The 26,325-nt window shown below is 37.8% G+C and overlaps 1 protein-coding gene across 4 annotated transcripts in view; it reads right to left on the bottom strand.

The window, feature by feature from the left end:
- AGFG1 (ArfGAP with FG repeats 1) overlaps positions 1-26,325 on the bottom strand; it is an 80,626-nt gene that overhangs the window by 22,194 nt on the left and 32,107 nt on the right. For all 4 annotated transcript variants that reach the window (XM_068967364.1, XM_068967366.1, XM_068967367.1 and 1 more), the window contains exons 3-5: positions 5,899-6,014; positions 2,037-2,199; positions 660-813 (exon numbers count right to left, since the gene is read on the bottom strand). In XM_068967364.1, the coding sequence (XP_068823465.1) occupies positions 660-813; positions 2,037-2,199; positions 5,899-6,014 (433 nt within the window). The remainder of the gene's footprint in view (positions 1-659; positions 814-2,036; positions 2,200-5,898; positions 6,015-26,325) is intronic.

The following is a 26,325-nucleotide window of genomic DNA, read 5'->3' as shown; positions in this document are numbered from 1 at the left end:
GGAAAGATTTTTTTCAGTCTCCTGAACTTCTGCTACTTGGCTAATGTAAGAAATGGAAAACCTACCACAGTCCCAACAACTTATGCTTCCTGATTTCTTACCCTTCTCCGTATAATCTCTTGAAAGAAATCTTCACCCTAGGATCTCTTTTTAAAGTAAACACATACAGACACAAACATACATAAATCACACCACAACTTCCTTCTGTAGCACAGTCTTAGAAAATGTTTTTATTGATATTCAAAACAAAAATTCCTTTAATGCTTGATAGAAATGTGGCTGAAGGTTTTCTATAATTTTCCAAATTATCTCAAACAACATATTTTTTGATACATATACATAAAATAATCTGTACCATTATTATCCAACTATAAGCCAGGACATGAAACTGAAAGGAAAAAAAGGGCAGAGAGCATCACAATTTCACAGGTGAGTAAAACAAGGTAAAATAAGTCCCAAAATAAAACAGGAAACCAATTCAGTAAGTACTGGCTTTTGTCATATTTATAAAACAGTGAAATACATACATGCAAAAATATGTCTCAAATTATCATATAAAACTGCTCCAAAATGACCAAATGAATTCTTAATTTAGTGCTCCACATTTAATTTGATGATTATTCAAACACTGGCAAAAGCTGCTAGGAAAAAACACTTACCTGCATGACTGTTGAAATGTGCAAAATTAGCAAAATTGGCTGTAGCTGTTGACTGAGGTGCTGGAGCAGCAAAGATGTCTGAGCCAAGATCACTTAAAAGGTCAAACTGCTTCTTTTCCTGCTGCTGCCCTTGGGAGCGACCTACAACAGGGGACTATAATCCACATATTAACTATAAAGAGCTTCCAGTTAGATTTGCTAAACGTTTATAAAACTTCTTCCAATTCACCAAGCTTAAAACAGTTTAAAGATTATATAATATACTTGTAGAGTTTTGAATAAACAAAGGTAAAGTGAAGTAGCTCAGTCGTGTCTGACTCTTTCCGATCCCATGGACTGTAGCCTACCAGGCTCCTTCGTCCATGGGATTTTCCAGGCAAAGAGTACTGGAGTGGGTTGCCATTTCCTTCTCCAGGTGATCTTCCCAACCCAGGGATCGAAGCCAGGTCTGCCACATTGCAGGCAGACGCTTTTACCATCTGAGCCGTGTTTTCTGAAAAGCACAAATTTTTAACATCTAGGCCCATAATTATCTTTTAAGTACAGAGTCAAAAGCAATGAAGTATAATTACAGCAGGTGTTATACCTCAAGACACAAAACAGACTTATTGCTAAGAGTATGATGATAAGGCTTTCACAGAACAAATCTTTTATCCAAGGGGAAGAGTTACAATATACCGACTTTACCCTTCTCTTCATTTTTTATTCAGAGCTTTGGTGAAAATGGAGCAATTTATCTAGTTGCCCTAGTATATGCATTTTTTTTAAGGGTGGAATCCTAGTATATGCATTTTTTAAAAGGGTGGAATTTAATTCAAATAATAACATGCTTCAGAATCATTCTTATGTAAGACAGACATAATGCCACACAGTAACCGATTTGTCATAACTCATCTGACTGTCATGAAGTATAGAAGCATAAACTCTAGACACCAACTGCTGAAAAGACTTCAGTCTATTCAGTTTTTTAGCATAAGTTATGTAATGCAAAGCTACCTGCGTTTCAATGATAAACATGTTTCACCATCAGGATGGGGAAAAAATTCTGTGCTTGAGAAATCCTTTCCTGTAAAAGTATATCACAAAGGCTATACCGTTTTAAATAACTCTGATGGTCACCACAGATTCATGTTTTACCACTATGTTACATCTATGACATTGCTCCTGAATACCTTTACAAACTCCTATTCGCAATAGCAAAACCCACAAAAACAGACACACTGCAACCACTTAACCAAGTATCTTTTAAGGTATTATAAACCATTAGGACATAATGCTACTGGTATACAAGTAGCATTATGCAACTGTCTTAATTCCCAAATTCATTGTACTCAATCCTTACGTAGAAGCTTCTACAAAGACTTAAAAATGACTCACCTGACTAGGCGTGCCCTTATTTAAGTGCAGTGCTGGTGCTGAATCTCCTAAAAGAGATTTCAGTGGTTTGACCTCAGGTGTGCTGCTCGTGCTACTGGCAGAGGACCCTGAAATAGATGCATGGACTGACGCCACCACTTTGGCTTGTTCTGGTGGGACATACCTAAAACATATGAATAAAGTTGAAGAGGCAGTTAACTAAGGAAGAGGTAGGGAATACTAAGCTCAAAAAGCTTAACTCTACAATTCTGTACAAGACTGCTTTGATATTAATCTTATTTCAAGAATTGATACCATAAGAGTACACTTAATTAAAATATTCAGAGAAAAGGTAATAAAACAGCAACCACAAAACTTGCTTCAATTATTTACTTACAGTTTTTCTAAGATAACAATATGAACTGCTTTTTTTTTAAAAAAGAAGACTTGTAGTTCATCAAGTACTGTAAGATCATAACATTTGAAAACTGAGCAAAAGGAAGGAAAAATATTTATGTTACAGTTAATAGCCCAAAATATAAAGGTCTATTACAAATCTATAAGAATAAGATTAACTATTCAATTTTTAAATGGACAGAAGCAATTCACCAAGAGAGACACAGAAATGAAAACATTTTTATGTAAATTAAAATAACATACATTTGGTCTGAGTATAAACTTTACAAATTTTGTTACTCTCTATTAAAATACTCTGTGGCCCAGAAGTACCATTTCCAGTAATCTATCCTTAGGCAATAATTGGGTTAAGTGTAAATAAATGTATGTTACCACAGTACTCTTTTAGATTTCAAAAAAAAAACAGCAATAAACCAAAATCCATCAGGAGAAAAATGCCTGAAAGGGTTATGCCAGTATCTATATTAATACACAGCTGCTCTGTCTTGACATGGAAAGATGTTCATAAGACTTTACAGGTCTTTTAGGTTTAACTCCAGTCATGTAAGGATTCATGGGGTGAAAGGAATAAAGGAAAGAGAAAGCGGAAGTGAGAACACAATGCCCATATATTCGCAGTGCTATCTCCAGGGCTGGCATTCTTTGAGAGCTCTTGCTCACAGAATTTCTGGGTTTGGTTCTAACTACCCTCCTTCCCCACATCACACAGATGGGAGAAGCAGAAAAGCAGAGTTTTTCTACTGTGTTCCACATGTGTGTGCATGTGTGCTCAGTTGTGTCTGACTCTTTGCGACCCCATGGACTATAGCCTGCCAGGGTCCTCTGTCTATGCTCCAAAATCAGAGTTCTAATCCTAGCTCCATCACTCAACAGATGTGAAACCCAGGGCAAACAACTTCAGCACTTTGTGCCTCTGAATTTTCTTCTAAAACACTATGGTTACTATGAGGTATAAACAAATTAACATTTACAAAGTACTTATACAGTGTTCTGGTATACAAGCATTGGCTATTATCAAATTATATAATAATCACAAACAATAAAACTTTGGTTTTTTCAGTATATGGAAGAGATGAAAACAGGAAGTTACATTTTCCTAGTTTGGCTTATAAGTAGTGATGCCAATTTCTGAGAATAGCCAAGCCTTTTTAAAGCATAAAATCAGGTAAGAATCTTTGGCTCAAAGGCTTATGTAGCTACAAGTAAAAAAAGCTAACTAAACATGTACAGCATAGGAAATGAGCTCAAAGCTTGTTAAAAGAATAATTTCAGAAACCCTTTAGATGACAGCACCAGCCTCAATGCCTCAAGTGTAGCTGCCCACATTGAGGGTTTTTAGAGAGACTGCATTTGGATAATGCTTATGTTGCAGAGAAGGAAATGGCAATCCACTCCAGTACTCTTGCCCGGAAAATACCATGGAGCCTAGTAGGCTCCTCCGTCCATGGGGTCACAGAGAGTTGGACACGACTGAGCGACTTCGCTTTCACTTATGTCGCATTACAAACCCACTGCACCACCCACTATGTACATGTCACATGTGTGCAGAAGCATGAGTTTAAAATGGAAAAGTCCCAGCCTACCTAAATGCTAGTCACTCCCTCTCCCCTACCCACCAATTGAAGTTTGTATTTGTCTTACTCTTATTAATATTCTGTTTTTCAGGACAAAAAGATAACACAAATTATAATTATTTGAGGTTTACAATTATTTGGTTATGGTTTGAATAAATAATTTTTATTATTTTATTTTGTGGCTATTATCACTAATGCAGGGAGAAGGGACTTCCGGTTTTAATTCTATCAACTCATTCACACATGCTTTCCTCTTATCAGCTGAAGCTAAAACATTTGAAAACCCAGCTCAGTTCTATTTAAACTAACTCTGAGCTGGTAAAAGCGAAACTTCGGAAAATGAAAAATTTGGCCAAGGCTATCAAGGAGAAAGGTCTTAACTACAGGATAAAAGGCCTGGGAAATTTAGAACTAAAATGATAAAAAGATAATTATATACTTCATTTTAAGAGAATTATTTATGGAAGCATGTTTTTGCTATCACCTCATCTTGTAAAGTTTTTTTTTTTTCCTTTCCTGAACTAAAATCTTGCTGTTATTTTTTCTTCTATATTCATACCTGATGTTTCCAGTAATGCTGAATATGGCCCTGGCAAAAATTAGTCTCCTCCAGAGAACAGTAAGAATACAAAGTTCACAGAACATACAAATTAGAGCCACTTCTTTCTACTATGCTCACCCAGTGGAAGTGGAGATATCTCACTCATAACCACAGCAAGTATTCCCTCAACTAGAACAGTTTTTTGAAGATATTCTCTGGGTTAAAATACAGTTCCTCTAGCAAACAAGAGGCCATTTACTTCATTATCCCTCTATTTATGATTCTCTCTCATCTTTTTAACCTCTCAAGAAGGAAAATACACACTACTGAAACTAAAACACACACACTAAAGAAATAACCAAGAATTCATCACTAATGAGTCTTAGTAAGCTAATTTAAATTGTTCTCATACAGCTAAAATGAAGAGCTCAAAGTAGCTGAACATTAGCTCTACGAATATACCCTTGCTAAGTTACTTCAGTCGTGTCCGACTCTGTGCGACCCCATAGACGGCAGCCCACCAGGCTCCCCCATCCCTGGGATTCTCCAAGCAAGAACACTGGAGTGGGCTGCTATTTCCTTCTCCAATGTATGAAAGTGAAAAGTGAAAGTGAAGTCGCTCAGTCGTGTCCGACTCTTGGCGACCCCATGACTGCAGCCCACCAGGCTCCTCTGTCCACGGGATTTTCCAGGCAAGAGGACTGGAGTAGGATGCCATCGCCTTCTCCACAAATATACCTTTGCTCTGCTTTAGAACACTTCACTAGCCACACGTACATCTGTTTTAACTCCTTTTCAAAAATTAACATCTGACAGGTTTAGCTTTAAAAGTATAAACACTTCCTTCTTAACAAGGTAGAAAAATGACTTCTTGGGTGGGTAGTTTGAGCAAAGAGGGGTATTTTGAGCAAAAAATTATTGCAACCTGCAATTAAGTGAATAGACTGCTTCATGAGTGCTTTAGCACAGTGCTTACTATATAAAAGAAACTAAAGAAACACTTGCTAAACAAAGGAAGATTTTTAAGAAAGGAGGTTTTACATGACTACAATGTCTAGAGAAGCTAACAGGGATAGTAAAGGTCTACAAGAAGAATCCCCGACTTCCCAAAAAAGGGTAAGAGGCCTGGTGGTGACAAAAAGGCTACTGCCAGGCACAGATGAGATAGGACAAAGCAGAAGTAAAGATTTTTGGAAATCAAATCCAATAAAAGCCAAAGTATAATGAGTTATCTACCTATTTCCTTATTTCCTGTCTACCTACTTATTTCCTTCCTTCCTGTTATACTAATCTTACCCATAATTAATGCAATCTGGGGAGCCTTTGCTCTAAATAGAAACTATTCACTCACCATCTTTTCTTTTCATATTTTTCTTGTAGGAACTCTTTCACTTTTTGTGGATCCCTGAAGTCTGGAATTGCTGAAGATCTATCATCAAATAATCCTAGCCAAATCTGTTTACAGACCTTTGGAAAGAATTACAAGAACAAAAGTGTTAAATTCAACATTTTAATGAAATTTTAAGATAATTAAGATTCATTCAGAAAGCTAACCTACTTTAATTTTAATAATATTGCTTTCAATAGGATATTAATCACAATGAGCAATGAAGAAGCAACAAATGAAGGAACTAAATTTATTTTAATGTTATAGCATGCAGTAAAGTCTTATCAATAGCATCACAAAGACCAGCTCCTCAAAGGGAAATAAGTAGTGAAACGGGATCTAAGAGGATCTCAGATTGTTTGATCTTAGAATAATCATAAACTATAAACCATTAGCAGTCACGTAACCTTTATGAATCTCAGTTCCTTCACCCCATAAAACAAAGGAATTTGATCAGCAATCTCTTAATCCTTGACAGGTTTAAAAATCAACCAAAAAGAACAAATAAAAAGTACTAGAATCATACACAATTTGTTTTTAAAGTATAATATAAGAAAAAATACAAGGCAGCTATGACTCTAGCTTTATAACTGCCTCCTATACTTTTTGCCCCCTAATGGCTAAAAAATGAGAGAGATTATCTAACTTTTTAGTAAAAATCAAAGAAACAAAATGATGCAGTACTCAAATAGGATACAAAATATAAAGAGAACTGTAGAGGAAAAGTTGATAAGGTGTGCTTCATCAAAATTTAAAACTGCTTCTCTTCAGATAAGGCAAGCCACCAACTGATAAAAGGAAGTTACAATATGTTGAAGACTGGATAGAAAATTTGAACAAACACTTCATCAGAGAAGATACACAGATGGTAAATAAGCAACCCAAGACCACAGTCCATGTAGAAAATGTAAATTAAAACAATATTGGGCCCCACTACACAGACACCCATACAAACCACCAGAATGGCCAAACAAAAAGACTAAAGCAAGGCAAAGAGAGGCTTTTTTCATGAACTATATCAATCAGAAATGTAATGGAGCATAAGTTCCTGCATTTGGGACCCGCACCAAAAGAGTAGTAATGGAGAAAATGCTTTATGAAGCTTTCCCTAGAAGAATTTTCCTTTTCTCCTCTACAGACCATTGTTTAACTCTCTTGTGCCAGTAAGTTTTTTGATACAGAAGAGTTATTTCTGGACGTTCTTATAAATAAGTGTATTATTATTGAAATAGTTGGTGTTTTGACAAGTATTTATTATAATAATCCAGAAATAACTACTCCCACCTCAAGCTACACAGAATGCTTATTTCTGAAATAACAAGGGTTCTAGCCACACACACACACACACACACACACACACAAAGACTGGCCATATCATATGCTGGTGAGAATGTGGAACTAGAACGCTCAAGAATGTAAAAATTGTACAATCAGTTTGGGAGATAGTTGGCAGTTTCTTAAAAGTCAAACATATACCTACCATGTAACCCAACCATCCCATTTCTAAGTAAGTACTTAACTCAAGAAACATAAAGGTACATGTCCATGCTCAGATTTGTACATAAATGTTCACAGAAGCTTCATTAACCCCAAACAGAAAACAACCCCAATATCCATTAACAGGTAAGTGAATTAATAATTATGGAATATTCGAGTTAGATACTATTTGGCAATAAAAATGAACAAATTATTGACACAAGATACTACGTGAATAAACCCTCAGTTATGCTGATTGAGAGACATCAGAACCCACCCCCCCCAACAAAGTATACATAGTTAGTATGTATACATGCATAGTATACGTATTATGTAATTCCATTCATTTAAAATTTGAGGAAATGTAAACTTATCTATGGTGATGGAATGCAGATCAGGGGATGCACTACAAAGGAGCACAACAATATTCTTGGGGATGATGAAAATGTATGCTATCATGTTACTATAATGATGGTTCACATATGTCAAAGCTCATTAAATTGTACATTTTAAATATATACAGTTATAATTACTTATTCCTCAGTAAAACTCTAAAAAACAAGTCCACAAGTTTCCAAAATTATATTACTTTAAAGAACAACACTGTAAAAAGAACACAGTATATAACTTCCAAAGCTTGACAAAATTTTGAGAAATCAGAGATGGAAAAGCAGTATCCTTCTCTAGCTTACCTGCATGCTCACTGAAGTAGATGCAGGAGAAATAAGACAGGAAAAAAGGAGTCACCCTTCTCCTCTCCTCCCATGTACCCCAAGCATGTTTCAGAACAGCATTTCTTGTGGTTCCTTACTACTCTGGTCTCAATACAAATACTATAAAGTCATTAATTAAGGCAGTACATGACAAACACAAAGGTAGTCTTATTATAAAAACATTTCAGTGGAAAAGCCCAAGAAGTGCAAACACCCAGGAATGGTAATGCAACTTACAGCACAAGTACTAAATAAACCCTATTAGAGGACCAGCTTCTCTAATAAATACTTAGCTACTAAAAAAAAAAAAATAACACGATCCAAAAGGGTACCTGCACCCCAACGTTCACTGCAGCAGTGTTTACAATAGCGAAGACATGGAAACAACCTCCATGTCCATCAACAGAGGAATGGATGAAGAAGATGTGGTGCGTATGTATAAAATGGGACACTATTCAGCCACACAAAGAATGAAATAATGCCGTCTGCAGCAGTATCAATGGACCTAGAAATTATCATACTAAGTGAGGTAAGTCAGAGAAAGACAAATATCATGATATCACTCATATGTACAATTTAATTTTTTAAAAAAAGACATAAATGAAATTTTTCACAAAATAGAAACAGACTTACAGATACTGAAAACAAATTTATGGTTACCAAAGGGGAAATTGTAGGGGAAGGAGGAAAAAATCAGGCGCTTGGGATGAAGACACACATACTACCATATACACGATAACAACAAGGATCTACTGTATAGCACAGGGAACTCTACACAATATTCTGTGACAACCTATGTGAGAAAATAAATGTGAGAATATAAGAAAAGAAAAATACGTGTGTTTGTGTGTATAGAACTGAATCATTTTACCGTACACATGAAACTAACACTGTTGTAAGTCAAGTATACACCAAAAAAGTTATATTTTTTTTAAAAGTCCACACAAGACTCTTCTCAACCAGAAACCTATAATTCTCTGAAAATGTAATTTTAAAAGATTCTATGGCTTTAAAATTATATTTATAAAGAAATAACTGGTAGCTCCTAATTCTTTTATTTAAAAAATTTCCAAGTGAGAAAACAAGACATTTGCTCAAAGACTTATTAAAGTGTAATTGAAAGCATTAGCTTAGGATAATTTATGACATTTAGTCTTTGTATTCCAAAACCCCTATTAACTAATGTATACAGTTTTTTAAACTAAAAACAATTAATGAATAGCAAATAATAAAAATACAAACAAAAAGGAGACGGGTTAAAGACAGATTATATAGTTACTGTCTTGGCACTCATCATGGTAATACAGAGCAAAGATGGAGTGCCTAGTTCTATAGATACCTGAATTACCAGCCTGTCACTCAGGGCTTCCCAGGTGGCAATAGTGGTAAAGAATCAGCCTGCCAATGCAGGAGACATAAGAGATGAGAGGTTTGATCCTGGGCCAGGAAGATCCCCTGAAGGAGGGTATGGCAACCCACTCCAGTATTGCTGCCTGGGGAAACCCATGGACAGAGGAGCCTGGCGGGCTGTAAACCACAGGGTCGCAAAGAGTCAGACACTACTAAAGTGACTCAGCACACACGCATGCACAAATTACTCAAAATTTCATACTAACTGCTGGAGGGTCTGTTCTTTCTCCCTGACAGGTCAAACTGGTAGGCAAAATCATGAAAACTCACTGCCTCGGTCCACCACAAACTCATGCTATCTTACTATCAAAGCTCCATGGTGGTGTTGTGTGTAGTCGCTCAGTCGTGTCCGACTCCTTGCAATTCAGACAGGCTCCTCCGTCCATGGGATTTTCCAGTCAAGAAAATGGGAGTAGGTTGCCATTTCCTTTTCCAGGGGATCTTCCGGACCCAGGGAATGAACTTGGGCCTCCCGCATTACAGGCAGACTCTTAACCGTCTGAGCCACCAGGGAATCCCTTGACACTGATGATGTTGTTAGTCAGGTCTTATTTCTGACTTTGCTTCCCTGCAAAGGCTATTTCCTGTATTGCTCAAAATTCTAGCTATACCTGCCATCATGGCAGTTGATTTCTTATTCAAGTGAAGTGACTCTCAAAATGGGATCCCCCAATCTCTTGGACTTGGCAGCATCAGCATCACCTAAAAACTTGTAAATGCAAATTTTTAGGAGCCACCCAAGACCTGTGAAATCAGAACCTCTGGAGGTGGTATGCAGCAATCCTGTGTCTTAGCAAGCCCTTCCAGGGATTGTGAAATAGGCCAAAGTTTGAAAAACAACTCTTTAGCAAAATCTAGGCCAGCAGATGGAAACTTCCTTCCATACGAATACTATATATAGTTTTCAGCAATTCTCAAATTTACTTAGCCATTACATCTTTTCTTGGACAAGATTCATGAAACAAAGACAGTATTCCAGAGATACAACTGGGAAAATGTTACAGTCCTATCTCCTTTCGATCCATTCACATTTTAATCCCTGAAAAAGTGGCTTCTGCTTCTATCGATCTCCTGGAAACTGCTATTTCAGGTTTGCAGATCTTCTAATCGTGAACCTACTGTTAAGTTGCTCAGTAGTGTCCGACTCTTTGTGACCCCATGGACTGTAGCCCACCAGGCTCCTCCATCCATGGAATTTTCTAGGCCAGAGTACTGGAGTGGGTTGCCATTTCCTTCTCCAGAGGATCTTCCCTACCCAGGGATCAAACCCGGGTCTCCCACATTGCAGGCAGACACTTTACCGTCTGAGCCACCAAGGAATCAAAACCCTGCACACAAAGTTCTCTTTTCTCCACGTTTGTTTTGGCTTTTTTTTTTTTAAGAGTAAAATAATAAACACCATCAACTGAAAAGAGAGGGTTTCTGAGTTGAAGGAAAAATGAGAGAGTGAATAAACTAAAACTATCAGACAGTTAAGAGCGCTAAGGTTTTAAGGTACGGGTATTTAAAGTGAAATTAGTCAAAACAGTTTTGTGTTTTCCTCCAGACTCATCTGGCTGTTTAGGTACAAAGTAGGTAGAATGCTGGCTTTAATCAGGTAAAATACAACAGGTGTTAAGTGAGTGGTTATAACAACAGACCTATAGAGCATGGAATCAAAGCTAGATTAAGAAAAATGGAAACGTGGTAAGAATGATGCACAACAAAGAAATTTAGCATCAGTGGACTGGAGGTCTTAATGGTTATCCCAGAACTGTTGGAGTCAGAAATTAGAGGGCATGAGATGGGAAGAGAAGAGCAGTGGTGGTCAGAAAACAGGGCACTTACACTTGAAATCTAAGAATACAGTTACTGATATCTAAACTAGAACAAAGGATTCCTGGACATAAATAGCCAAAGAATTCAGGAGGCTGAGGTATCTTATGTGGACACTGGGACTGCCAGAAACAATTACTAGAAAAAAAATATTCCTCATCTGAAGTGGTAAAACATATTACTGAATAAGAGAGGCTGACTGGTATAACAGAGCATGTGATATGACAATAACATGGGGCCGGGGGCCTTGAAACATCACAGGACAAGGAGGACACGTGAAAGCCATCATTTAAAAGGCTTCATGATGAAATTCGTTTTGATGATATCTTTGGGGAGATGGATCATTAGTTTTAATTACAGAATAATATGGCAGGTGTGGCAGTTACGAGCCTAGTTGAGGAAACCAGATTGCCTTAATGTGAATTCCAACTCAGTTGGGTAAGAGAACCTGCTTCATTGAGATGCTGGAAGAGTTAAATGAGTTAATATGTTTTCCACTCAGAACAGGTATATACAAGTGGATTTTAAATGGCATTAGCTATTATTACTTTGATGCCTAGTCTCTTATGTGGTTTGCAGTGGAGTGTTATGGGGTGACAAAGTAAGCAAGGATTGGAAAGCAGAGGTCTTACCAGAAATGCAGCAAACTGTGGGTCTCTCATTCCTGCTGCAGACAGAATCAAAGTGGTCTTAATGGAACAATCACCGTCTCTGAACTTCTAGAACACTTTATAGCTCTCACATGAAACTTGCAACAAACTGCCCTATATTAAGATTACTATGTGTCTCATCTACTTTTGAATTCCCCATTATGCTGAAACAATGGGTTGTGCCATACTAAGGGTTCAGTAGCCAGGCTGATAATACTTAAAACCAGACCTTATGGAGGAATTAAAAATAAAATCACACATCAACCAACAGAATAAATTCGTGAAATTGTCAGAATAATTTTCCCCCTTATTCTACTGCTAATCCACTTTAGAATTGCAATCACGATAACCACTGAAAGAATCTAGAATATTTCAACGTATATTTATCAGTCAGGGTAAGCCTTAGGAAACAGATGACACACTCAATTTGGGTAATCTGAGAACTGCAACAGAGACGGTTTAAAGCCGAGGTAGGCTATAAGGAAATCACCAGTGACAATATAGTGTCTCAGGGTTATTAGCAATAGCAGGGCCTGCCTATCACCACCTACTGGCAGCAAAGGGAGGAGGAGAGGAAGTGGTCACAACCTTAACTTGATGGGAGCTTTGACCTTCAATGAAAGGAGGCAGCCAGGCTACAGAAATCCCACACTAAAGAAGTTAAGAAAGTAAATATCCTAACCTTTCCCTTCTTCCTTTCTTTTATCTGCTAGCAATGTTCTCCATCAGTTAAACCCTTCCAGGAAGCAAGAAAACTCATTTGTGTACCCCGACAAACCAGGTGCCTGGAGACATAAAAGGGTTAAAAACTAAGGCTAGAAGGGCAAATGAAAGATATGCAGCACTGCACGTAAATCATGTAATAAATACATGCAGTGCAAGCAACTTAACAAACAATTCTGAAAATCAAAAATAGGGAACATCTACACTAATTCTCAATTACTCACATAAAAGAGTTAAGAAAACAGTGTTGCATCAGGCAAATAGATATGACATGTTATAGTTTTATAATCCCCTCAAGGACAACAAAATAGAGAAATCTGCTTCAATGGATACTGACCTTTATTCAGACAACCACAATATTTTCATAAAATAGATACAAAGAATAAACAATGTGACATGACTCTACCTGTAACCTCTAGGTCCAAAGATACAAAATAAGGAAAATACAGGAAGATGTTCTGGAATTACAGAAACTTTTGTCATTAAGCCAATCTACACTTATCAACTAGAGTTCAGATTTTTTTTTTTTTACCTTTCTCTCCTCAGTAAAGAGAGGATTACTGCCTCCTTCTGTTAAGATTGGGCTTCCCTGGTGGCTCAGACAGTAAAGCATCTGTCTGCAATGCAGGAGACCCGGGTTCGATCCCTGGGTCGGGAAGATCCCCTGGAGAAGGAAATGCCAGCCCACTCCAGTACTCTTGCCTGGAAAATCCCATGGATGGAGGAGCCTGGTAGGCTACAGTCCATGGGGTCGCAAAGAGTCGAACACGACTGAGCTGAGGGGGTGTCTGTTAAGATACAATTACAGCAATTAACAATATTGCCTATAAAATACAGGAACAAATAATAGGAGACAAAGAATTGAAAAATTCATGAGCGTAATATCCACTTTTGAGGAGCAGAAAGAAAAGATTAACAGAAAAAATTATGAACAGGAAACATTAGAAACTCTCTAGTGAGTTATCATGGATCTACACAAATTCTGTCAGCAACATATCATTTTGCCCTAAAAGGGACAGACAATAAGGGTTTTAGGGGCCTTAGTTTGTCCTAAAAACTCACAATCAGAAAAAATATACTTCAAATATGTGTCATGACTTAAGTTAAATACTGGGGGGAAAAAGTACAGTATTAAAATTTCCTATACTCACCCATACTGAATGAGCATGACTATGCTAGTATTTCTAGGCCATCAGCTAACAGGTATTTCTCAGTGATGGCCTATCTATAAAGGATTTATACAAACTAACAATGCTTAAAGAAATAATAACACTATCCATATGCCTTATGCAAAGATACAGATAGTCCTGCATTTACATACATCCTTTTAGGATCATGTGGTATATTCCATCTTAAAATTTGGTTTTAAAAAATCTTTTAGCAAGAATTAGAACATATATAGCTGAGTCGCTGAAAACAGGCACACACAAGCTCTATGTGCAGACCACCAGGACAAGAGACTTCTGAACCAGATATCTAAATGGGTAGATTGAAGGAGTATCAGATTAAAGACATCAAATCCAATTTATTTAATCCCAGTTTGTTGCTGTTTTTTAATTAAGCAAAAACTACCTTATAATGACTTCCTTAGCATAGGAATCAAATTCATTACCACCTATTTATGTCCCAAAGGATCTAACCCCTGATTAACCCTCTAAACTCATCTTACATCATCACTCTCTCCAGCCATAAAGGCTTTCTTGACCACGAAAGGGGCAAAGCGGCAAATTCCCCACACCAAAACACATATAATAGTATCACAATGTATTATTTATTTCATACCCTTTATCTAACTTTTAAATGTAAATTTCACATGGCAGGTGCCTTCTCTCCAATTCATCACTATTTGTTTGTACTATAAGTACCTGCCAAACACAGAGTAGCCACTGAATAAATATCTGGTGCATGAATGAAAGCAACCTCCTAACAGCCATGAAATATATGTACAGTAGAATTCTTTTTCCCTTTGTTCCATCTGAAATACACATGCTGACCTAGAACATTTAGCTTACCAACATATGAATAACTTATAAATTCACCAAACCAAATTCTCAAATCAAATTTAGGCCAGATGTTAACAAATTATACCTCTCAGGCTAAATCTGGCCTATAGCCTGCATTTACAGCTGAAGTTTCACTGGAACACAGACATGTCTGCTTGTTTATCTATTGTCTAGGGCTGTTTTGCTCGGTAGTTGCAACAGGCACTGCATGATCCAAAAGCCTAACATTTACTATCTGGCTCTTTAAAGAAAACGTCTGCTGATCCCTGAACTACTTGCAAGGCCCCTGGACTTACTTTGATACTACCCCCAGTATCCAAGAATAATAAAGATTTAAATAAGAATAAATAAAAGCCCGTTTTTGAGGTATGAGTTAATGTACATGGGGAATAACAGAGATGAAAATAAAAGAAGTCTTTCCCTGGAGGAAGCACTTTCCAAGAGTGAGGACTATCTAAGGGCCAATTTATTATATACACCCATTCACTTGAGAATAACAGAGAGATTAATGGGTATTTCACACTTATTCTCAAAATAACTGATAATCACAAAGAAATAGAAAAAAGAAGCAAATACTAGGACACTAGAGAGAAATCAGATGAAGTAGAAAGACCAATAAAACTTAATTCCAAGTGTCTGTGGGTTGTGAAGGAGACCAAGAGCTCTCATTCAGACACCTACAGTGGAGACTACGTCAGTCAGTGCACAAACCTCAGAGCACAGTCCATGCCCTGTTTCATTTAATGTTTCAAATGTCAGAACCACATTCCAGGTAGGATGTAAAGAACCAAAACTCATCCACATTTGGTCAGATAAAACAAGTTTACTCAAAGTGAACAGTAGCTCTTAAAAACTGTATGGGAACCTGGGCTGCAAACAGGAAGTTATCTGGGGCCTAGGCAGTCTGATTACCTGTTTCCTAAGGAGAGTGAAAAAGCTGGCTTAAAACTCAACATTCAGGAAACTAAGATCATGGCATCCGGTCTCATCACTTCATGGCAAACAGATGGGGAAACAGTGGAAACAGTGTCAGATTTTATTTTGGGGGGCTCCAAAATCACTGCAGATGGTGACTGCAGCTATGAAATTAAAAGATGTTTACTCCTGGGAAGGAAAGTTATGAACAACCTAGACAGCATATTAAAAAGCAGACAACAAAGGTCCATCTAGTCAAGTCTATGGTTTTTCCAATAGTCATGTATGGATGTGAGAGTTGGACTGTAAAGAAAGCTGAGCACCGAAGAATTGATGCTTTTGAACTGTGGTGTTGGAGAAGACTCTTGAGAATCCCTTGGACTGCAAGGAGATCCACCCAGTCCATCCTAAAGGAGATCAGTCCTGGGTGTTCATTGGAAGGACTGATGTTGAAGCTGAAACTCCAATACTTTGGCCACCTCATGGCCAAACTCCAATACTTTCTCCACTCTCCCACTCCCTGCAAACACATAGTTTACACACATATGTCTCTTCCCTGCTCCTGTTTAATCTCAGTACAATTTTTTTTTTTCCTGTTTACTTGTTAAGATTGCACATGGCCCAAATACATACTGCCTTTTTGGTTAAGTGACTTATCTTTTCAGTCCAGCCTCTGTGAACCTTAATTCAATTTCATGAGAGGATCTGATTAGTCCCTATTCCCTAGGCTTAGGCATCCAATCAGTTGTGTGTTTTGTGGCTTTCCCAGCAGAGGGAGCCTTCCCCCATTTCTTCCTTCACTAAGGGTAGTATGAGCTTGGTAAGCAGGCCCTACCTTCTAAACCCAAGTTTATTCATAAATGTAATTTGTAAACTATAAACAGCTTTATAAATGTAAGATTCACTATATTAGCCAAGGACAGTAGTCTAGAGAAAGATTATCAACTGCCCTATTTTATCAAACTAAGATGACATATGTAACTTATCCTGTATGTGTAACAAACACTCACCTGTCTTTTTTTATATGTCTTTAATAATTTTCCATGTTATAGCTAGTTAAATTTATAACTTTTACTTTTATTTCTTCCATTGCTTTTAGTCTATAAATTCCTCATACATTTAAATGTTAAAATATGTAGTCAGTTATTTTTTAACTTTACAGTAATAACTGCTTTTGGTTTTGATAACCTACAAGTGTATACATCCTTAAACACTATCATTTAGTTTATTAGTTATGAAATAATCTGTTCTACAGAGAAGTGGCAATTGTGGTAGAAAGAAATCCCATACATGCTATTTACCCAGAGTCTAACATCTGCTTTATCATTCCTCTCTCCGAAAAAATTTTTGGAGCCAATTAAATTATAGATGTAAACCTTTTACCTCGAAATGTGTATCTGCTTAAAAAAAAAAAAAAAAAGGACATTCTTTTATATACCCATAACACAATTATCAAAATCAGGAAACCAACACTTCATAATATTATCTAATCCACAGACTAACCAATTACCATGAAAGAAGAGAGCGAAAAAGTTGGCTTGAAGCTCAACATTCAGAAAACGAAGATCATGGCATCCAGTCCCATCACTTCATGGGACATAGATGCGGAAACAGTGGAAACAGTGTCAGACTTTATTTTGGGGGGGCTCCAAAATCACTGCAGATGGTGACTGCAGCCAGGAAATTAAAAGGCTCCTTGGAAGAAAAGTTATGACCAACCTAGATAGCATATTCAAAAGCAGAGACATTACTTTGCCGACTAAGGTCCATCTAGTCAAGGCTATGGTTTTTCCTGTGGTCATGTATGCATGTGAGAGCTGGACTGTGAAGAAAGCTGAGCGCCAAAGAATTGATGCTTTTGAACTGTGGTGTTGGAGAAGACTCTTGAGAGTCCCTTGGACTGCAAGGAGATCCAACCAGTCCATTCTGAAGGAGATCAGCCCTGGGATTTCTTTGGAGGGAATGATGCTGAAGCCAGTACTTTGGCCACCTCATGAGAAGAGTTGACTCATTGGAAAAGACTCTGATGCTGAGAGGGATTGGGGGCAGGAGGAAAAGGGGACGACCGAGGATGAGATGGCTGGATGGCATCACCGACTCGATGGACGTGAGTCTGAGTGAACTCTGGGAGATGCTGATGGACAGGGAGGCCTGGCGTGCTGCGAGTCGGACACGACTGAGCGACTGAACTGAACTGAACTGATTCTTAATAGCAAATGGGAAAAGTTCTCCTAGTACAGTATCCGTAACTGTTTTGTTTCATTAGTCTCCTTGAATCAGGAACAGTTTCTTAGCCTGTTTTTGTCTTTAATGACCTTGACATCTGTGAACAGTATAAGCCAGTTATTTTATGTTTCACGTTATGCATTTGGGAAGGAATACCACATCAGTGATGTTGGTTCCTTCCCAGTGCATCATATCAGGAAACATATGATTTGTCCCATTCCTGGTGACGCTAACTTTAACCATTTGCTTGAAATGATGCAGGCCATGGGACTTCCCTGGTGGTCCAGTGACTAAAACTGCACTCCCACTGCAGGGAGTGTAGAGTCCATCTCTGCTCAGGGAACTAAGACTCCACGTGCCACACGGTGTGGCCAAAGAACAACTGCAAGACCGAAACAAAAAAAAGATAAAGCCTAGATTTTTCCATAGTAAAGTCACTAGTTTTCCCTTTAATAAGTATCTTGTAGGGAAATACTCTGAGACTACTATTCGTATTTTTATGGCTTTCTTTATGGCTTAACTAAATTCTGAAATTTATTTTGGCATACCATGTCAGTTAACATTTTAACTGACTCTGCATTAACTGAATAACCAACTCCTTTCACACAAGACTGAATTTTGTAACTTCATATACATATTTACTATATATTAAGACTATAGTATATCTCAGGATCTGTTTTTACAGGTCTAGTCTACCACGCCTTGCATTAGTTTCAGATTGCTGTAATTAATGATTTCAAGTTTTATATTGAAAATTACTTCCTATAAACAGAGCTATATCTAGTATCTACTAGAGCCAATCCTATTTACTCTTCACTTCATAAATTCTTTCCTGCTAGTTTTACTTTTTTGACATTTTGAATAAACTTTAGAATAATTTTCTTAAAAAGGTAAAAAAAAAAAATTCCCATCAATGTTTTGGTTCCATTTGTTCTAAACTTAATTTCTGAAGGCTCTTACAGCAAAGCATTCTTATTCCCTAAGACAGTATGAATCTGATAAGCAAGCTTGCCAAGAAGGAAAAATTACCAAAGGTTTATGTTTCTCTCTCTACAGAGCAAGTTTTACATTTTTTACATTCCTAAAATATAACAAGAACAGAGGTAAGCAAGGGAGTAGAATGGGCAAGATGATCTGATATTTCATTTAAAATTGAATATTAAAAAGTTTTATTCACTTGTCCTATGAAGTAAGAACTGTTACAGCACCAGCACCAGAGGGCTACCTCCAGCATGAACACGACTCACCCACTGTTCAGCTTCATCTAAGGCTCAATGATAGTGATTGATGTAGATGGACACTCTATTGTCTGGTTGCCCTGGTGACTGAAGGCATGCATTTGCCAGGCAGCTGACTAAGGTTGGGAATGTAGCCGTTGGCAAAGGAACAGAGAGATGAACTGGGCCAAATGCAGAACAAGTCTCTGAAGTAAGCTTGATCTGTACCATATTCTACATAAATCAATCATGAGAAGAAGAAATATTTAGTTTTCTTGGAATATTTGCAAATAGATGGTTCACAGGTTAATATAAAAAGAGGAAAAGGAATATTTAGACAAAGTCCTTCTAAGTAAAAGTGGGATCTGCCGAAGTGGTATAAGTTATAAGTAGGTTTCCAAAAAGATTACCTAACTGTCCAAAGGGGACAACTGAACATCAAGAATAATTGCTACTGACCAAAATAAATAATTTCACAGTGATACACACACACAAACACTAGCTACTTATTGTTACAGATGTTACAGAATTAACTCATTTTGAAAACAGTTAAATATTGAGGGGGCTTCCCAGGTAGCACAGTGGTAAAGAATTCACCTGCCAATGCAGGAGACATAGGAGTCAGGGGTTCAATCCCTGGGTAAGAAAGATCCCCTGAAGTAAGACATGGCAATGAACTCCACTATTCTTCCTGGAAAATTCCATGGACAGAGGAGTCTGGTGGGCTACAATCCATGGAGTAGCAAAAAGTCAGACATGACTGAGCGACTAAGCACAAGTAAGCAAATACTGAGGACCACAAATGGCTTTATTTATGTTCACTGTATCTACTGATATTTGCAAGAAATAGTTTAATGTATTTATTTTGACTCCTCAAAAGCTTTACTGAGATACCATATAATTCACCTATTTGCACCATTTAATGTTTTTAGTATATTCACAAGAGTTGTGACACTATCACAACCAAATTTTAGAACAGTTAATATCACCGGAAGAAACCCCACACCCATTAGCAGTTGTGCTATACTAACCCCATGTCTTAGGCAATATTATTTTTCCGACACTCAGTTGTGTCTGACTCCGTGACCCATGGACAGCAGCATGTCAAGTTTCCCGGTGCTTCACCACCTCCCAGAGCTTGCTCAAACTCATGTCCACTGACTCAGTGATGCCATCCAACCATCTTGTCCTCTGTCGCAATATTAATATACTTTTAATAACAATAAAACTACTGTATGCTAATGTAACCAACTTGTAATTGTAAAAATAGCTATATTTTCTAAAAAATAAGAGTGGCACTGCTATACATTTTTACAAATTTCATTAGTACCTGGTTAAACAGAAGAAAGTTGATTTCTCAGCAGCTGCTGCATTTTCATGTTATGCAGCTTCCGGAAAACTCCACTGTATATTCAGACTGGGAGTAAACACCACAAATCAAGTCTGAGAATTATTATTTAAAAAATCTTGACCTTACAGAAACCCTGTAAAGGTCTCAAGGATTCCCCTCTCACAGGATCCTAGACTAAGTTATCACCATTTTACCATTCCTACTAAATGGATATAAACAGAGTATTAGTCACCCCACCCCAACATATACACAAGCACAAAAATGTCTCTAAAAAAGAACACAACACCCAACCTATGAGACACCGAGTCTTCTCCCTTCCCTCATTAAATGTAAATCTTAGGAATCTACTAGATCTGACTTATCAATTTACAGGTAACTGAGATGACAGAGGAACACTGACACTTCATGGGTGGAACCAGCAAAATCCTGACAGTGGGAAACTACTGAACAAACTACTGAGCTGACAGGGGAAGAGAAGGCGGAGAGAAGAACAGGAGTGGAAAACAGAAACCTATAGAATGGGGAAACCTACAGAAAGAAGAAGACTTGAAAGACAAGCAGAGCCGATTCCACTTCCGATAATGTCAGAGTAGCTCATATGAAAAAAAAAAAAACCTCCCAGAAATTAACAACTATAAATTCAGCAAACATTAGACAATTTATCAGAAAACATTAGAAAACAACCACAAGTAAACAGAATCTGGAGAGGAGTCAACACCTGGAAGAAACAGCTCAAGGTATCTGCCTTTTTTAAGGATCATCATTTGAAAGCAGGCCTCTGCCAAGCAGAGCTGTCAAAACTCAAGGAGAAATCCCCAAACCTTAAAGCTTAAAGACAGAGTTCACAACCACAGCATCCAGAAAGTGGGGGTATGTCCAAAAAGACAAGAGCTACAAGATTTGCATAATGACGTTGCCCGAAACTCTGGCTCACCCTTGACCTTGGCATCCTCAAGAATGATTCAAAGCAGTTCAATTAAGGACTGAAAGAACTGAGCAGAGATTTCAACTGGCTCCCACCAGGAGAGGTAGAGTTTGCTAAAGCAAAATGCGAACAAAACTTAACAAACAAACCAATACTTTCTGTACAAACAAAACAGAATCCAGAGGCTCTACAACCAACATTTCCAGTGGTCTACATATAATCCAAAACCACTACATATCCCAAAAGAAACAAGAGTGTGATCCATATTCAAAATAAAAGGCAATAAGTAGGTCTTTGTTGATTATCTATTTTAAATACTGTAGTGTATATATGTAAATCTCAAATTCTTAATTTGTCCCTCCCCACCACCTTTCCCCTTTGGTAACCATAAATTTGTTTTCCAAGGCCGTGAGTCTGGTTCTGCTTTGTAAAAAGTTCATTTGTATCTTTTTTTTTTTTTTAGATTCTACGTGTAAGTGATATCCCATGATAAACCTTTCCGATTTATTTCACTTAGCACAATAATCTCTAGGTCCATCCATGTTGCTAGAAATGGTGTTATTTCCTTCTTTTTTATGGTGGAGTAGTATTCCACTGTGTATATGTACCAAATCTTCTTCATCCATTCATCTACCAATTGATACCTAGGCTGTTTCCATGTCTTCACTATTGTGAGTAGTGCTGCTATAAGCAGAGAAGAGCTGTATCTTTTTGAATTATAGTTTTGTCAGAATATGTGTCTAGGAGAGGAATTGCTGGATCATATGGCAACTCTACTTATAGGTTTCTGAGGACCTCCTACAGATTTCCAAAGTGACTGCACCAATTTACATTTCTACCAACAGTGTAGGAGGGTTCCCTTTTCTCCATACCCTTTTCAGTATTTGTTACTTGTAGAACAAAAAAAGCACATTCTAATTTTATTACATGAGTATGAACAAAAATCAAAACAGTGGTTGCCTCTGGAAGGCGGAGGGACTGAATAGGAAGAGATATCAGGAGAATTTTGGGGATAATGGTCATGTTCATATCTTCACAGGACTCTGGGTCACCAAACTGGATACTCTTTCAAAGTGACATGTAAGACTTTTACATTCACTGTAAGTAAATTATACCTCAAAAAAACCTTACTGAATTTTAATTAACGATATACAAAAGATTTTAAGAGTGATATGAACTAATTTTGCAACCTACTGTGAAATGCAAGAAAAATGTTAAGACAGGTGGACAAATGGAGACACAGATATATTTGCTAGTGCAAATATGGCAGTGTTCAATGTATCGGCACAATTTTAAGTTTTATGAATTTCTCATAATAAAACATTGGGAGGTGTGGGGCAGAAGACAGGCAAACATTGCCACTGTGCTATGGCTTGAAGCAGCCTCTGCTAGGGAAAAGACCTTGCTATGACCACCCATGAGAGAGGGTTCTAAAGACAATGTAGCAGATAGGCAAGCAGCCCCGTACCAAACAGAGCAGTTGCTGCCCTCACACTGCCAGAAGACTTAGCTCACCCTCAGTAAGACTTAAAAGCTGCATTATGCGGCACAATGCAGGTCAAGTTCTGCCAGAGATGACGGCTCAGAGCCACCCCCACACTTGGAAAAATCCTAGCATCACAGGCCAGTATGAGGTCATCCTTAGGGAACTGGTGAAGTCCATGGTCCAAGAGAACACTGATGAAAGATATTACCCTAAAGCTCCATTAAATTCCTACTGGGCATGACCTCTGGCTTCTTCTACAAAAGCTGATCTTGCCTGTTACAGGATGGCTTGAATTTCATAAAACAGAACTAAAAAAATCTTCAATGTCATCACCAATTCCTCAAAAATCTATGGCCCCAGAGTTTAAGATCCTTCTTATCAGCTTATAAGGCACCCCATATCCAGATGGCATCCTCTGTTGCCAAGATGAATGCCTAGCAACCAACTAGCATCCCTGCTCTGTAGCAAGAATTCAACATCAATTTTCAGGAGTCTGGTTAGCAGGTGATGCTGGAGCAATGGAAGATTCACATGAAAGACAACAACTCAATGTGAACTAAGGGAATGTATACTGCAAGTCTGACTGCAAGGCTTAGAACTCACCTCAACTGCTATGTTTCCCAGGGACTTGAGCTGACAGGGCCCCTGGTTACAGGGTATCCGGCCCCAGAGTAACCACCTGGCCTGAGGTTCCCACTGTCCTGGCACAACCCTGGCTCTATCCCACAGACAGAGGCTGGATGGCATCATGGACTCGATGGACATGAGTCTGAGTGAACTCCGGGAGATGGTGATGCACAGGGAGGCCTGACGTGCTGCGATTCATGGGGTCGCAAAGAGTCAGACACGACTGAGCGACTGAACTGAACTGATCCCAGAGACCAAGTGGTACAGGTCCCAGGAAGTTGCCTGGTTCCAGCCAGAACTATGCAAGCCCAACTCTGACCCATCTAGCCTCCAATACTTTGTCAGAGTTTCAAAACCCGTATTAACCACTCATTAACATGTGAGCGTTACTTGAACCTCTATTTAAACATACGTTTAAGGGAAGAGAAAAAATGAAAATTATGAAATAAAAGGAAATATGCACACTGGCTAGATAATTGAAAGTGAAAGTTGCTCAATAGTGTCTGACTCTCTGTAACCCCATGGACTATACAGTACGTGGAATTCTCCAGGCCAGAATACTGGACTGGGTAACCCTTCCCTTCTCCAGGGGATCTTCCCAACCCAGGGACCGAACCCAGGTCTCCCATGTTGCAGTCGGATTCTTTACCAGCTGAGCCACAAAGGAAGCCTAGATAATCAGATTACCATTAATTTTTATGGATGTGAAAACGGTATGGAGTTATATATTTTTTAAAGTCTTTCTTCAAAGATAACATCTAGTTCATGAATTTAGAGAGGAAATTGTACATCTCAGACCTATTTCACATAATAAAAAAGGAACAGGAGTTTGTTGTAATATTTTGTCTACTTGTGTGGCTATATGGGAATCTCCCTAACAAAAGTTTTTTAAAAAAAAGGAATAATGTATATTTTTAATTGGATTCAAACAAATCTGTTTTCTTTTTTTAAGTAACATATTTATGGCAAAAAAGAAATTAACAAGAAAAGCTGGGAGACAGATGACAGGAAGCGAGAATGACTGAAGCAGTCAGAAGCAAATAAATAATATGACCTGGGATACCAAGGCAATAAAGAGCGAAATAAACAGAGTAGTTACATAAACTATCATCAATCTCCTTCTACAGTACCCTTTGGGTTTTCAGTAATCATTCAAAAAGATCCACATGGTACAGTACGTACAAATATAACATTTCCTACATTTTTTTTATTAATTAGCATTAGATATTTCTCTGAAAGCCAACAACTAATACCAAAGAATGCACTGTGACTATTTAAAGATTACTATGTCACTACCGATTTGATTCAGAATTTTAAGAAACTCTTAACACCTCGCCTTTCTTTGAAAATAAAAACTAGATTTAAAATGTTTCTTCACAAATATGTAGAAACTGAAAAAAATAGCCTATTAAATCATAGCATGTGTTTCAATATTTTAGCTGCATGGTTTTAAACCTCAAGTATCTCACTAGAAAGCCATTCTCCCAAATAATTCCATTTTTAGTCTAAAATTGTTTGAAATGTTACTATTATTACTGAATTAGCTTTCCATAGTGATCAATACCATCATATTGACTACAGTTCTGCAAAAATCTGCCTACACTAAACTAACTGAATTCAGTTCAAAGCACATCATTTTTCTACATGGTACCCCCCCCCACCTCACCCTGAGCTTAGAAATCAATGAGAAAGTGTATTTGCACTTAAACTGACATCTTTTATCTACATAGTACATTGGTTTTCAAAATGTTTTCACATATACTACCTTCAAATCAACCTCATGAAACAGGCAGCACAGGTACTTCTCATGGAGTACAAAGGAAAATGAAACTCAGGGAAAAGCAGTTCCCAGTACTCTTGCCTGGAAAATCCCATGGACAGAGGAGCCTGGTGGGCTGCAGTCCATGGGTCGCCGCTAAGAGTCGGACACGACTGAGCGACTTCACTTTCACTTTTCACTTTCATGCATTGGAGAAGGAAATGGCAACCCACTCCAGTGTTCTTGCCTGGAGGATCCCAGGGACAGGGAGTCTGGTGGGCTGCCGTCTATGGGGTAGCACAGAGTCGGACAAGACTGAAGCGACTTAGCAGTAGCAGCAAGGTAACAAGGCTTATCAATTGGTGGTGCTGAAACTTGACTACAGATTACTTTGAGTCTAGACTCAATGGAGCCTTCAGTTATTATACTGGTTCTCTCAAAAGATGGTCTACAGCATCAACAACAAGATTACATGGGGCTTCTGGCTGAAAAAGCAGACACTCCTATATCCCACACCCAGGGTCAGAATCTCCAATGGAGTAAAGCCCAGGAATTTTTATAAAAATTACATAATACATATACACACACACACACACAAAAAAAATACACACACATAAAATACACACACATACATACTCACAGCTCTAGATGTAATGATACAGTATTTAAGATTATGCCATGGAATTATCTTATGTTTTGAGGGTAGTAAGATCAATATAGAAGAAACTATGAGAGCAATAAAAAAAAAAAAAAAAAAACTGTGTAAAATCTTATAGTCAAATATATTTTTAAAAGTTTAAAGTATGAGGGGGTAGTTTGGTCCCTGTGTGCTAAAATACTCCTGAAAGACTTGATGGAAGGGTAAAAACCAACAGGTCTTGGAACAAAGATGAATGACAAATGAACTTGAGCAAAATGTCAAGAAAACTGGGATATAAACAGCATATATAAGAAACAAACCAGAAATCACCGGGGTTTAAACATTTCTATTGATAACGAAGAAAGTTAACTAGGAAAAGAAGCAAGGTTATAAAAGGATTTACAATGAGGACTAGAAATTCATAGATCAGGAGTCTTGAATCAAAACCACCTGCA

The sequence above is a fragment of the Capricornis sumatraensis genome, chromosome 3 (genome assembly GCF_032405125.1).
Source record: "Capricornis sumatraensis isolate serow.1 chromosome 3, serow.2, whole genome shotgun sequence".
NCBI lineage: Eukaryota > Metazoa > Chordata > Mammalia > Artiodactyla > Bovidae > Capricornis > Capricornis sumatraensis.
The sequence above is the reverse complement of the archived record's forward strand: the minus strand, read 5'-3'. Positions and strand labels throughout refer to the sequence as shown.